We start from the raw sequence: 15,984 nt of genomic DNA on the forward strand, positions 1-15,984 counted from the left end.
TTGAATTTTTTTAAACTGCAAAAAGCAGACTGTCCTGTCAGTTACTCTTAAACATTTGATTTGTTCTTTAACAGATGGAACAAATCTACTGGTGTTATCCTCTCTACCCTACCCTTATATAGACCAACCAAATAATGTCCTACTTAGGGATTGCAAACTAGTTGCCTTTCCAGAGCATAGCTCGCCTGCTTCCATGTAGAAGCAAACTCTCAGTTTTTGTTTGTCTATTGTCCTCAGCCTTTCACTCTTTCCTCATTTTCTTCTTCCGTTCCCTTCTCTTTTGCTCCTATTATGACCACTTTTAATGATTTCCTCATTCTCCAATTCCCCTTGCCACCTTAAACTTAAACTCTAACCCCTTCAGCTGCTGCATTTCAGTTTATTGCCTTTCTTAACACTTCCTTCACCCTCTCATTTCCTCATTCACGTTTATAAAAATCACAGAGCAGAGGTCTCAGAACAGATTCCTGCGGTACACCACTGGTTACCGAGTTCCAGGCTAAATACTTTCCATTCTACTACCAACCCTTGTCTTCTATGAGCTAGCAAATTCTATATCCAAACAGCGAAATTTCCCTGTATCTCATGCCTCCTTACTTTCTGAATGAGCCTACCATGGGGAACCTTATCAAATGCCTTGGTAAAAATGGCACACACCACATGCACTATTCTACCTTCATCAATGTGTTTTGTCACATCGTGAAAAAGTTCAGTAAGGCTTGTGAGGCATGACCTGCCCCTCTCAAAGCCATGCTGATCTATCTCTAATCAAACTGTGCTTTTCCAAATAATCAAAAATCCTGTCTCTCAGAAATCACTCCAATAATTTGCCTACCACCTACCTAATTGCCAGGGTTATTCTTATTCCCTTTCTTGAACAAGGGAATAACATTTGCCACCCTCCAATCATCTGGCACTACTCCAGTGGACAGTGAGGATGCAGCAGTCTCTTTCCTCGCTTCCCAAATTTACCTTGGGTATATCCCATCTGGCACAGGGAACTTATCTATCCTAATGTTTTTCAAAATTTCCGACACATCCTCCTCCTTAACATCAACCTGCTTGAGCATATCAGCCTGTTTCACGCTGTCCTCACAAACAACAAGGTCTGTCTCACTAGAGAATACTGAAGCAAAGTATTCATTAAGAACCTCCCCTACCACCACCTATTCCAGGCACAAGTACCCACCACTATCCATGATTGGCCTTACTATCACGCTGGCCATCTTCTTGTTGCTCACAGAAGTATAGAACGCTTTTGGGGTTTTCCTTAATCCTAACCACCAAGGCTCTTTCATGAACCTTCTAGCTCTCTTAAGTCCATTCTTCAGTTCCTTTCTGGCAACCTTGCTATGTGATCCTTGCTTCCTCAACCTGAAGTAAGCTTCCTCCTTCGTCTTGCTAGATGTTCCACATTTCTTCTCCCCTAAAGGTTCCTTCACTCTATCATCCTTCCCTTGCCTCAGTGGGACAAGCTTATCCAGCATTTGCAGCATGTGCTCCCTAAACAACCTCCACATTTTTGTCATGTATTTCCCTGAGAATATCTGCTTCCAATTTATGAACCACAGTTCCTGCCTAATAGCATTGTAATTCCCCCCCAATTAAACACTTTTCTATACTGTCTGCTCCTATCCCTCTTTATGACTATAATAAAGGTCAGGAAGTTGTGATCATTATCAGTGAAATGCTGTCCCGCCAAGAAATCTGACACCTGTCCTGGTTCATTGCCAAGCACCAAATCCAACATGGCCTCCCCTCTCGTTGGCCTATCTACATATTGACATCCCTGACAAAACCTGCTGCATATGAAGTTGTTGCACTGAGGTGGTTCCAATCAACATTTGAGAAATTGAAGTCACCCATGACAACAACGGTCTTATTTTTGCACCTTTCCAAAACCTGCCTCCCAATCTGCTCCTCAGTTTCTCTGTTGCTATTGGTGGGATCAATAGAAAACCCCCAACAAAGTGGCTGTTCCTTTACTGTTTCTGACTTCCACCCATAATGACTCAGTAGACAAGCCTTCCTCAATAACCTACTTTTCTGCGGCTATCCTTGACTAGCAATGCCACTCCCCCACCTCTTTTTACCTCCCTCTCTATTCCTTTTGAAACCTCTAAACCCTGGAACATTCCTGTTCCTGTGATATCCAAGTCTCTGTACTGGCCACAACATCATAGCTACAGGAATAGTGCCAGAAGACTGTAGGATAGCAAATGTTGTTCCCTTGTTCAAGAAGGGGGTTGACCCAACCCTGGAAAGTATAGTCTACTTCAGTTGTGGGTAAAGGGTTGGAAAGGATAAGAGCGGACTTATTATCACCTAGAAAGGACTAAGTTGATTAGGGATAGTCAACACTGTTTTGTGAAGGGTAGGTCATGCCACACAAACCTTATTGAGTTCTTTGAGAAGGTGACAAAACAGATGATGAGAGTAAAGTGGTTGATGTGGTGTATATGGATTTCACTCAGGCATTTGATAAGGTTCCCCATGGTAGGCTATTGCACAAAATATGGAGGCACAGGATTGAGGGTATTTTAGCAGTTTGGATCAGAAATTGGCTAGCTTAAAGAAGGTGGTGGTGGTTGATGGGAAATAATCATCTTGGAGTTCAGTTACTACTGGGTACTACAAGGATCTGTTTTGGGTCCATTGTTTTATAAATGACCTGGTTGAGGGCATAGAAGGATGGGTTGGTAAATTTGCGGATGACACTAAGGTCGGTAGAGTTGTGGATAGTGACGAAGGATGTGTAGTTACAGAGAGACGTAAATAAACTGCAAAGCTGGGCTAAGAGGTGGCAAATTGAGTCTAATGTGGAAAGGTGTGAGGTGATTCACTTTGGAAGGAGTAACAGAAATGTAGAGTACTGGGCTAATGGTAAGATTCTTGATCGTGTGGATGAACAGAAGGATCTCTGTGTCCAGGTACATAAATCCTTGAAAGTTGCAACCCAGTTTGATAGGGTTGTTAAGAAGGTATATGGTGTGTTAGCTTTTATTGGTAGAGGGTTTGAGTTTCGGAAACATGAGATGATGCTGCAGCTGTACAAAACTCTGGTGTGGCCCCATTTGGAGTATTGCGTACAGTTCTGGTCACCGCATTATAGGAAGGATGTGAAAGATTTAGAAAAGGTTCAGAGGAGATTTACTATGATGTTGCCTGGTATGGAGAGAAGGTCGTATGAGGAAAGGTTGAGGGACTTGAGACTGTTTTTGTTATAGATGAGAAGGTTGAGAGATGACTTAATTGAGACATACAAGATAATTAGATGGTTAGATAGGTTGGACAGTGAGAGCCTTTTTCCTTGGATGGCAATGGCTAACACATGGGGTCATAGCTTTAAATTGAGAAGTGATTGGTATATGACAGATGTCAGAGGTAGTTTCTTTACTCAGTAGTAGGGATGTGGATGGCATTGTCTGCAACACTAGTAGATTCGCCAACTTTAAGGGCATTTAAATGGTCATTGGATAGACATATGGACGAGAATGGAATAGTGTAGGTTCGATGGGCTTCAGATTAGTTCCACAGGTTGATGCAACATTGAGGGCCGAAAGTGCTGTGCTGTAATGTTCTAAGTACTCATCCATGCTGTAAGTTCATCACCCTTATTCCTGACAATTCTTGTGTGAAAAGAGCCACACTTCACACTGACTGCAACTTTGCGTTATCAATTGTCTATCTTTTCTCACAGACTCTCTGTATACTGTATCTGCCTATTCAACAGATACCTCATCCACTGATCTGTAGTTCCAGTTCTCATTCCCCTGTCAAATTAAACCCTCGCAAAGATTTCTAGCATACCTCTCACCCAGGATATTGGTACCCCTCCAGGCTTACTAACCCTTGGTACTAGTAGTAACCCTGAGATTACTACTCTGCTCATCCTGCCTTTTAGCTTACAACCTAACTCGCTATATTCACCTTTCAGTTCTAATGTCGAAAGGTTGGGAGTGTTTTGGAAAGTAGCAAAGGGCTACCACAGGATTGATTAAAAATGGAATGACAGCAAACCAACCAGAAATCTCAAAACCATTAAGAGCTTTTACAGGTATGCAAAAAGGAAAACAATAGTTAAACTAAGCACTAATCCCTTAAATGCAGAGACAGGAGAAATTACCCTGAAGATTCAGAAACAGCAGAGACATGGAACAAATATTTTTTCTGTCTTCACAATAGAAGACCTGTTATAAAACAGAAATAAAGTGAAATCTAGGGCTATTAAGAGTGACTAATAAGGTAGACAAGGGAGACCAAAAGCTGTAGTACACTTGAATTTACAAAAGACATTTGATAAGGTACGACACAAAAAGTTAATAGGCAAAATAAGGACTTGGGGAGTTTGGGGTGTTAAAATGAATATATTAAAATGAATAGAGATTGCTTAATGGACAGGAGAAGAAAATGGCCATCAATGATATATATTCAGGTTGGCAGGCTAGGATCAGTGCTCTATAAAATCTATGTATGAGTCAGAAAAAGACTTGATATATCTGGTTGCTGATGATTCAAATCCAGGTGCCAATGCAAGGAAATCATAGAGTCTGCAAAGAGGTAAATACAAGTGAGTGGGAAATAGTGGCATATGTCAAGTGTAATGTGGAGGTTTATGAGGTTATTTGCTTTGGCCGTAAGAACAAAAAAGCAGAATTGTTTTTAAGAAGTGTGGATCTTGTACATGTTACTGTTCAGAAACTTGTGTATCCCCATATTGGGGAATACCATTAGTAGGTAAATACATCAAGCAATTAGGAAAGTAAATGGGATATTAGCCTTTATTTCCAGTGGACAAGAGGTCCTGAATAAAGAAATATTGATGCACATGTGCAGGACTTTGGTGACACTACACTTTAAATATTGAGTCCAACTTGGTTATTTAAAGAAAAGAAACAATCTTTGGAAAGTTTTAAACACTGCCAGACAAAAATTTAATCGTGGTCACTTCTATATCTAAACTGACTGTCATGCACATGTATATTTACAGCATGCAATTGACTATCATTTTCTACCCTACACCAGATTTGCAAACTATTCTTGATCTCTTCAATTCTGCATACAAAAAAAACTCACGTTGTCCTTGAATGTTGCCAAAACAAAAAACATTTCAACCTAAGCCTGGTCAATCAAATATTCCATCCAAATATGCTGAAATGGAAACTCTGGAATATGTTGAGTACTTCCCATTGCTTGGCAGCCACCTCTCACAAAAGACTGCCATTGGTGAGGAGTAAGGCATTTGACTTCGATATCTATTATATCCCTGGTACCTCAGACATACCAAATTATTAAATCTGAATAAAATTGCTATAAGTTTCATTAGCACCGCACATAACCCTCTGCACCCTCACGAGCTTCCATCGTTCTCATGGTGCAAAATCACAGTAGATTTAGTCACTATTCATGGTGATGATTTTCTCCTAGACAATGAGTATTTCTCCAAATTTCCGGTTGTCTTTAAAGAAGATGTAAGTTAAAGAATATTTTGTGTGCATTAGTGGTAGATGCAATGTGTACACTATTCAGTATACTTAATAATTGGATCCCAAATGTTTGAAACGTTTTGCCACAATAAACAACATTCTCATGGTTCAATATCCCTCGTGAGTTGATTCAACAAAATACATTCCCTGGAAGAACAATTGGTGTCAGATTATTCTCCAGATTTGGGGCAAAATGTAGTGGCATCGAGAGCCAGGATTTGTGATTTTCCAATTGTACATATATCAATCTTGAATTTTTTGGTGCTGATCTATTCCTCTTTTGCCCCTTAGGTTTACATAATGTGTGTGAACACATTAGCATAATTGCTCATCTTTACTCACCAGTGCCAAAATGCTTAAAAACCGAAAAAATTGCAGATGCTGTAAATCAGAAACAAAAACAGAAACTGAGGAAGAGTCACCTGACCCGAAACGTTAACTTTGATTTTTCTGCATAGGTACTGCCAGACCTGCTGAACTTTTTCAGCAACTTCTGTTTTTGTTACAGAATGTTTTTAAAAAGTTGTTAATTTAAAGGGACACTCTTCAGCAGGCTTTATGACTACCAGGAGCTGTCTTATTCTTGAACGGAGTCGTTTTTAAAAGTACAAAATAATTATTCTCTGGTAACTGTAGCAAACTCTAAATCCCGAATTAGAGACGTGCTGTCCCCAATTTACTGTTGGGGACATCTGGCCTATTTAAAGGTCATTGCACACGTGAAGTGGTTTACTCCATTCTTTTAAAACTAAAGGAAACAAGAACAGAAATTGCTGGAGAAAATCAGCAGATCAGCCAGTATTTGTTGACAGATCTAAGAGCAGCGTGAACGTTAATGTTTTTAATCCAGTGACCCTTCTTCAGAACGAGTTTAACAATTTCCGCTTTAGTTTCCGATCTTCAGCATCTGCAATTACTTGTTTTATTATAATCGAAAAATAAAGAGAATTTCAGTTCTGTAGTTTAAGTTATAAACAGCGTCGAAGTAGTATATAATAGGCTGAGATTGTGTGGTGTCGACTTTTCAAACTGAATTGGATATTTGAATATGTTTCACAAGTTAATGAACCTGAACAAAGGAGGTTTCTTTCAATACAGTGTTTAGCACTCAGTGATAGCTCACTACACTTCGAATTACAGATGTTATGAAATATTCACTATTCCAAATTTCCAGCATGTCAAAGTTTGGATTTTCCGAATGCCGTGGGGGGGGTCATCTTTATCGGATCGGGAGGGTACGACGGTTCACCGACCAATCAGGTACGGCCTTGGTGCCCCCAGCTCCAATCATCGGCCGCAGAATCTTAACTGTTCATGGGATGACCAATCAGAATAGGACTTTCCAATTATCTCCTTGCGTCTTCGTAGACCAATCAAAGAGGCGTTTAGAAGGGTGGCCCGAATTTTGAATTTGGTTGTTGAGGACGCGGTGGGCTCAGGTTCCAAAGCCGTTATAAGGCGAGAGAAAGCGCCAAATTTAAACCGGAGCTTTGCTTTTTTTTTATTCGCGATACCTGTCCGCGGTTTTGTGGGTCGCTTGGATTGAGACGCAGCCACGACTTACTGCCGGCGTGACAATGGCCGAGTGGGGTTCAGTGGCCGTTAGCGCCGGCAATGTTCTGGTAGATTCATCCGGTTTCGATTCCAGACTCGCCGATTCCTCCAAGGAGCACCTCCTGATCGAGACTGTATCGGACGCTGTGGAAGGTAACGCGAGTGTTTGACAGAGGTTCCAGTTCCAATGCCCGAAAGCATGTTACTTTCCAATCCCCTGGGCCTCATTAGTACCTGATAACGATCCAAACTCCATCAGTAGTCATCTTCAACGGAAGAGGCTACAACGGCTATTCTGACGATAAAATATAATCTTATGACTCCATCTCTTCAAGATACAGCACAACGCTTAGTTTAGTATTCATATTGCCCGATGTAAATCTTTGTAGCAAGTTGATTAATGCATACCCAGGCTGAGGTTACTGCAATGTTTACTGTAGGCAAGTATTATATGTCACTTTATGCTGTTAGAATAATTAAAGCTTGCTTGTCAAAAAGCCACTTAGCTTTTGGTGCCTACGTCAATCAAGAAACCATCTAAACAAACTCCACTTTTCAGTAATATAGAGCCTGAGATGTATAGCACGGAAACAAACCCTTTGGTCCAACTCGACCTTGCCCAAATATCCTAAATTAATCTGGACGCATTTGGCTCTAAACCCTTCCTATTCATTTACACACTGAGATGCCTTTTAAATGTTGTAATTGTACCCGCCTCCACCACTTCCTTTAGCACCTCATTCCATATAGGCACCACCCTCTCTGTGAAAAAGTTGCTCCTGAGGTCCCTTTTAAATTCCACCCCAATCCCCACCTTAAACCTATGCCTTCTTGTTTTGGACTTCTCTGCTTTGGGGAAAAGAGCTTGGCTATTCACCACATCTAAGCCCTGCATGATTTTACGAGCCTCTGACGCTCCCATCCTATTCAGCCCCTTTTAGCTCAAGCTCTCCAATCCTGACATCCTTGTAAATCTTTTCTGAGCACGTTTCAGAAAATAAAGCAGTTTCCATGCTGTAAAACTCTATAACTGAGTGTGCTAGAAATTTGAAACAAAGACAGAAAGTACTGGAGAAACTTAGCAGGCTTGGCAGTATGTTTAGAGAGGAAAACTTAACAATGCTGCCAGATATGTTTTCCATTACATTCTGTTTTTAAGCACTTTAGTGTTTAGCCAGTAAACACGTGGCTAAGGGATTGGTGTGGGAAAGAGGGATTCCACGTTGTGGGGCATTGGCATCAGTTTTGGAACCGGGGGATCTGTACCGTTGGGACGGTCTCCACCTGAACCGATCAGGTACTAATGTTCTAGCAAAAAGGATAAATAGGGTGGTCAGTAGAACTTTAAACTTCTGAGTTGGGGGAAAGTGAAAGCGAAAGCGACAGGGAGTATGGAGTTAAATGGAAAGATAAGTGGCAGGATAGCATATGTGCAGGCAGATTTAAACTTGAGACAGACTGGCAATGCAGCAAAAAGGAAGGATAACTTAGGACATCTTATGACTTCCAATATCTCGAATGATAAGAAAGTTAATATTAAGGCACTTTACCTGAATGCTCGTAGCATTCATAACAAAACAGACGAACTAATGGCACATAACTTAGGACATCTTATGACTTCCAATATCTCTAATGATAAGAAAGTTAACATTAAGGCACTTTACAAATGCTACGAGCATTCTGGTAACAAAGCAGACGAACTAATGGCACAGATCATCATGAATAATTATGATGGGGTAGGCATCACAGAGACGTGGTTACAAGGGGGTCAGGACTGGCAGTTAAACATCCAAGGGTTTTCAACTTATCGAAAAGACAATGGTCCATGTCGGTACCAACGATATAGATGAAAGAGGAAAGAGATTATAATGAGGAAATCATGTGAAGGAGCCAGTGTTGGACTGGGGTACACAACATTAAAAATCACACAACACCAGGTTATAGTCCAACAGGTTTATTTGGAAGCACTAGCTCCTTCATCAGGTAGGAGTGGGACAGAATCTAAATACACAGAATTGATAGCAAAAGATCTCAATGTCATGCAACTGAAATAATATATTGAACAAACCTAGATTGCTGTTAAGTCTTTCATCTTTTAGAATGGGTTGCAGGTTTCGGTTCATTAATATGTAAATCCCAGAACTTCTCTTAAGTCACATTCACAAGATAACTTAAGGTTTTATAAAAAAAAAGTGACATCTCAGCTCAGACAATGCATTAAATGTGTGAGGTCTATATCCCAATCTTGAGTCAGACTGTTTCTATTTCAAAAATAGGAATTCATAAAATATTACATGGATTGACTGCCTGCAGATTGTGCATTTTTTGAGCAAAATAGAATGTATCTGCTAATATAATTCTGCAAATGCAAATTCACCCCATAGACTTATATGCGTGTGTGCGCGTACATGAGAGAGAGAGGGTGTTAGTGTGAGCATGTGACTGTGTATGTGTGAGTGTGAGAGCGCGAGAGAGTGTGTGTTTGCGTATGTGCGTGCGTAAAGTGGGTGTGGGTGTGATGGAGTATATGCCTGTGAGAAGATGTGTGTGTGGGTATGAGTGTGGGCGGTATATGTGCGTATGTGTATGAGCGAGCGCGTGTGTATGGGAGAGGGTCTGCATGAGTGTCTGAGTATGTAAGAGTGTGTATGTTTGAGAGAGTGTATAGTGTAGTGGGGTCACCTCCTAAGGTACCGTTTGAGGTAATCCTAATGGGTACCAAACTTGGCTATCAGCCTCTGCCCTGCCATTCTGCTTTGTTACATATCCCAAAATCCACTCGGGGGGATGGTCACCCGAAGATCCAAGGCCGAATGTCCCTGACTGTGTAGTGTTCCCTGATTGGCAGGGCATGGTGAGCAGCTAGACACTAAATTGAAAAGCAGAACCAAACAAAAATAATCTCCAGACTATTGACTAAACCACAAGCTAATTGGCACCGGGTCAAGGTTAAAGATGTAAACACATGGCTTAAAGATTGGTGTAGGTAGAACAGGTTCAATTTAATGGGATGTTGGCACCAGTATTGGGGACGGAGGGAGCTATTGTAATGGGACAGGCTTCACCTGAATCATGCGGGGACCAGACTCCTGATAAATTACCTAACTGGAGCTGTGAATAGGGCTTTCAACTAAATAGTGGAGAGAGGGGGTTTCTGTTGGATAGAAAATTTAAAAATCGAAAGTAAACGAGCAGATTGGATTGCAGGTTCGTGACGGGACTGATTGTTAGCAGAAAATAAAAGGGAGGAAACAGAATGTGTGAATGTCAACTTACACCAAGGAATCACAGAGTGGAAGGAAGTTAGATAGTAGAACAAGGCTACAGAGGATCAGTGTGCAACTCACAATACATAGGTAATTTGAGGGATATGCTACTATTCGAAAGGTGAAAATGTTTTACTCCTTCATTCAATCATACAGAGGAAACAATTTTATTTAAAATTCCAATGATCAGTGTAGTTTCCTAATGTTTAGGAACTAAATGAATATGCTAGCTACACTTCACCAGAATATCTTTCTGCTAAAATCTGAATGGGATGTCAGATGGAGGACAGGATGGCCTAGGATGGCCTCACAATACAACTATGATCAGAAGCTGAGGTTATCTCTATAGGTGCACCCTCACTGCTGATCATTTTCAGAATGTTGTGTTTTTGATTCCAATGTTAATCCACAGTTTAACCAATATATTGACTTCTGTTTCACAACTTGGCATTCTAGAATTTGAATTCACAAGTGCTCAGGTATCAAATGATTTTAAATTGGTCCAACTCTACCCCCTCAGCTTTTTCTGTATGTTATATGGGGTCCTCACACTCTGATCGATCAACTTTCTCCTTTCATACCAACCCATGATTTTTGGATTTGACAGTTAATTTTGAAGGCGGATGACCTTCTCTCTGCTTAACAGTTTCATTTAATTTTCATTTCCCTTTTACAAATTCAGTTTTGTAAACTAGTTTAGCACTCGGGCTGCTTTTCAAAAGAATATTATTTTAAGAGCTGGTTCTGTCGCTAAACTATTATTAACCTTACATTTTGAAGTTACAACATTTTGTCCAGGCTACTGGAGAAATAACTTCTGAAATGCTGCAAAACATCAGAGGGCATGAAAACCAACATATTTATTGGACTAAAATCTTTACAGAATATTGAGAAGAGGAAATGACATCAACTACTATTTTGAAGAACGACTTGTGGTTGTAATGTGCGACTTGAGGACATTCTGTCTGTGTAACTTGTAAATGTAAACATACATTCTTGCAAAGACTGAACAAACAGTTTTATTTCAATTTGCTTCAATGAGATGTTCTCACTCTAAGTTGCTCTCTTCTTGTTCAGAGAGATGGGACGTCCTGGCCCGTTGAATCTTGCATGTTTCTTTCTCTTGGTAGAGGCGCGAGCAACCATATTTGGGTTTAAGACCATAAGACATAGGAGTGGAAGTAAGGCCATTCGGCCCATCGAGTCCACTCCGCCATTCAATCATGGCTGATGGGCATTTCAACTCCATTTACCCGCATTCTCCCCGTAGCCCTAAATTCTTGATGTCACAAGGAATTAAGGGCTATGGGGAGAATGCGGGTAAGTGGAGTTGAAATGCCCATCAGCCATGATTGAATGGCGGAGTGGACTCGATGGGCCGAATGGCCTTACTTCCGCTCCTATGTCTTATGGTCTTATAGTCTGAATGTATGCATGTTGCAGATTTGAAATGCATCTCCAGAGATCTTTTTTAACATGAGGGTTTCTGCCTCTGGTATTCTTTCTGGTAGTGAGTTCCAGACACTTGCCCTTTGGGTGAAAAATCCTTCTTTTCTACTTGTGCCCCACTCCAATATTGTTACTTTAAATCTATACCTCTTAAACACTGCCCATGCTCCATGCTTTCCTAGCCACTTTATTGAGCCCTTCACTATTTTCTATATTTCCATCAAAACTCTCCTCAGCTGAAGAATAACTCCAGTTTCCCAAATCTGTCTTCATATGTGCATTTTTCCAGTCTAGGTAAAATCCTAGCAAATGTGTGTGGCATTTACTCTAGTGCAGTTACTGAGTTCTTTTTTAAAAAATCACTGTTGAGGCATGATATGATACCTCTGGAGCCTTTAAAATTCTTTATGCAATGAGGTGACCAGAATGCACACATTATAAATTGTTTAATAGGTGGAACTTGAGTAGATTTCCAGGCTAGCCTGTCTACTCTTATTCTATACCTCATGCTCATAAAAGAAAGCATTCCACATGCTGCCTTGAACATCTACTTGACCTGATCTGCTACCTTCTGGGATCTGTCGCCTTTCACCCTGAGGTCCTTAATTTCCTCTGCACCTTTTTGATATATTCCTGTTAATTGTGCATTTCTTTGCCCATGTGCATCATCTTGCAGTTCTCTAGGTTGAAATTCATTTGGCACTTGTCTGATAACCAGATTAGATTGATTAGATTAGATTTTTAGTTCTTTGATATCAAACATGCATCCATTTTTTTGTCATCTGCAAACTTTATCTTATCCTCTCATTTTGTATTGAAATTGTTAATATATGCCACAAAAACAGGCCACGCTGTATTGAGCCTTGGAACTTCAATGGAAGTAGTTTTCTAGTTAGCAAAACAACTGTCAGCAAATGCCTTTGTTTTCTGTCACTGAGCCAATTTTGTATCCAGCTGGGAGATACAGGGAAATCTGGAAATCCTGTGGTGTAGAGATAGCATATTAACAAGGATAGAAGATTGTCCAGGCAACTGTAAACAAAAAAAAGTAGGCACAACTCATCTTTTCTGGTTGATAAGATATAACCAGACCTAATAAGAAATATGCCATCGGAATCCGTGTCATAACATCAACTTTTTAAAAAGTAATGACTTGCATGAAAGAACTTAAGATAGGGTTACTAAATTTGCTGATAGATTTTAAAAAATAGTTATGAAGAGGACATATGGATGTGTTTATGTCATGGGTAAACCCTCCTGCTTAATTTAAACCAGCAACCCAAAAGATTTATCCTGTGCAGTAATCAGTGTGAAAATTCAGAAGGTCAAGAACTGTTAAAGAGGTTAATTTTACTTTAATTTCTTAAAGTAGAACAGAATAATTAACTAACAACTTTTTACAACTCCTATCTTTTACCTTTCCTTCTATAATACTAGTCCGATTTTAAAATCCCTGATTAAGGTTTACCAAAAATTCAAATTTTCAAAACCAGCCAAATGTCGAATCTTGTCATATATCTTCCTTGGTGTCTTTTCTTCTTAGGGATTTCTGTTTCACAGCTCACTGACTAATAAAGGTACCCTTTTTAAGAGAGCTATTTTTCCAGACAGTCTGCAGATATTGATGGCTTGGCAGTTCTCCTCCAAACTGTTCAATTTTCCCTGGTCTTATACCCGCCCCAAAGCCTCGGAGTGTATCATTTGGCTTTTAAGATAGTCAGTTTACTAAATTCAAACTTGATTGGAGTTTGGTTTTTTTTTTTTTTGGGGGTATAATTTAAACTGACCCAATTTTGAATTTGTTTTGTCTCCAAGCAACCAGCTAATTGAGTTGTTCGACCAAATGTTATATTTATATCTTGTTCGGAACACTTGGTGCTGTGTCAGGTAGTTCTGCTAGCTTTTAGCTCCCTTCAAGGTACAGTACACCACATCTTCATAATAGATGCTGCAGAGTGGAATAGGTTAAGCAAATTGGCAAAGATCTTGCAAATGGAGCAAAATGTGAAATTGACCACTTAGGTAGCAATTCAAAAACGCAACTCATTATCTAAATGGCAAAATTGTTTTGAGATATAGAGGGATCCAGGTGCTCTCATACGAGAATTGGCAAAAGATAAAGCAAGAAATTAAGTAAGCAAATAGAAAGTGACTGTTTATTACTTCAGATATACAGTAAAATGGTGAGACCACATTAGAGAACTATGCACAAGTATGAGTCTCCTTATTTAGGGAAGGATGGAACTGCATTTGAAATCAATTCAGGAAAGGTTTAATTTTCCTTGCATTGGGCAGGTTATCTTACAAGGAAAGGTTGGACAAACGAGACTTGGAACAACTGGAGTTTGGAATGGTAATATGGTGTATTTGAAATGGAGGAATATTGACAAGGTGGAAATGGAAAGGGAATTTCTCTTGTGGGAAGATCTAGAACAATCTTAAAAGTGAGTGGAAGCAGAGTCTTTGAATATTTTTCAAAGGACAAGTAAAAGTACAAGCAGTAGATAGACATTTGCCATAAATGCATCTGCCACAATTAGCATTTCCTTAACTTTCTTTCGGGTTGTATGGGTCCTCCAAGATCCATGTGAGTTAGCAACTTCCAAAGCTTGTAAGGCAATGTCTCAATGGGTATTTAGACACTGGATTGCAATACACAGGATTTTGGAGCAACTGTGTGCGCGAGTTAGATGGAACATTGACCATGTTGTAATTGAATGGTGGAATAGGTTTGAGGGATCAAGTGGCCTCCTTCTCCTCCGAATTCATATACTTTTGCCTCCAACTGTAATCTCCATTCACAAGTATTAAGCCAGCAATGGTGGCATTAGAATCTTACTAGCACTATCCTAACTGTACAAAATATATATGCAGTGATGTGTTTTTAGAAGATTTGCAGCTCGAGTTGAGGTTCTGGATGTAGGTTTGCTTGCTGAGCTGGAAGGTTCATTTTCAGATGTTTTGTCACCATACTAGGTAACATCTTCAGTGAGCCTCTGGGCAAAGCACTGCTGATGATTCCTGCTTTCTATTTATATGTTTGGGTTTCTTTGGGTTGGTGATGTCATTTCCTGTTCTTTTTCTCTTGTGGGGTGGGTGGTGCTGGTAAATGGGGTCCAAGTCAATGTGTTTGTTGATAAGAGTTCTGGTTGGAATGCCATGCTTCTAGGAATTCTCGTGCGTGTCTCTGGCTTGTCCTAGGATGGATGTATTGTCCCAGTTGAAGGGGTGTTCCTTCCTTATCTGTATGTAAGGATGCCAGAGAGAGAGAGAGAGAGAGAGGGTCATGTCGTTTTGTGGTTAGTTGATATTTATGTATACTAGTGACTAGTTTTCTGCCTGTTTGACCAATGCAGTGTTTGTTACAATTCTTGGACGGTATTTTGTAAATGACATTAGTTTTGCTTGTTGTCTGTATAGGGTCTTTCAAGTTCGTTAGCTGCTGTTCTAGTGTGTTGGTGGGTTTGTGGGCTACCATGATGCCAAGGGATCTGAGTAGTCTGGCAGTCATTTCTGAGATGCCTTTAATGTAGGGGAGAGTGACTAGGGTTTCTGGATGCATTTTGCCTGCTTGTTTGGGTTTGTTGCTGAGAAATCGGCGGACTGTGTTCATTGGGTACCCAATTTTTTTTTTTATTACACTGTATAGGTCATTTTCCTCTGTTCTGCGTAGTTCCTCTGTGCTGCAGTGTTTTGGTGGCTTGTTGAAATAATGTTCTGATGGATGTTGGGATGATTGCTTCTGTAGTTCAATAATCATCCCAACATCCATAAAGGAAGCTGCAGTGCTTCATCTGGAAGCTCACTGAAGATGTTACCAAGTATGGTGGCAAAATATCTGGAAGCTAACCTCCCAGCTCAGCAAGCAAACTACATCGAATGATGTGTTTTGTTAGCTGCAGTAGTTTTTAAATAAGTACATCTAACATTAATTCTGAGAGACAGCCACTTGGAAAGGCACCGATTAATCAAGCATAGCCAGTATGAATTTGTGAAAGGAAGATCACGTGCAAAAAAGAAATTCAATCAGGTTCGTCAAGCAAATACAAAGGGAGATTAATAACATTAACTCAGTTGAAGTGGCCCATGTGGAATTGAGCAAGGCTCTTGGCAAGATTCCACATTGCAGCGTGGTCAGCTTTTATTTTCCTTTTTATAATGTGACACCTTATCAGGTGTCTTCTGGAAAACTAAGTACGATATGGGGACCTGTTCCCCTTTATCTGCAT

General features: G+C 40.1%; 1 protein-coding gene across 4 annotated transcripts in view; it reads left to right on the forward strand.

Annotated features, from left to right (window-relative positions):
• The first annotated feature begins 6,737 nt into the window (after positions 1 to 6,737).
• ect2 (epithelial cell transforming 2) overlaps positions 6,738 to 15,984 on the forward strand; it is an 85,068-nt gene continuing 75,821 nt past the window's right edge. For 2 of the 4 annotated variants that reach the window (XM_043702208.1, XM_043702209.1), the window contains exon 1: positions 6,846 to 7,193. In XM_043702208.1, the coding sequence (XP_043558143.1) occupies positions 7,064 to 7,193 (130 nt within the window). In that variant the 5' untranslated portion in view covers positions 6,846 to 7,063. Of the gene's footprint in view, positions 7,194 to 15,984 lie in introns of all 4 variants that reach the window. The other 2 variants (XM_043702207.1, XM_043702206.1) reach the window with 2 other exon arrangements.

Source organism: Chiloscyllium plagiosum, chromosome 13 (genome assembly GCF_004010195.1).
Source record: "Chiloscyllium plagiosum isolate BGI_BamShark_2017 chromosome 13, ASM401019v2, whole genome shotgun sequence".
Lineage (NCBI taxonomy): Eukaryota > Metazoa > Chordata > Chondrichthyes > Orectolobiformes > Hemiscylliidae > Chiloscyllium > Chiloscyllium plagiosum.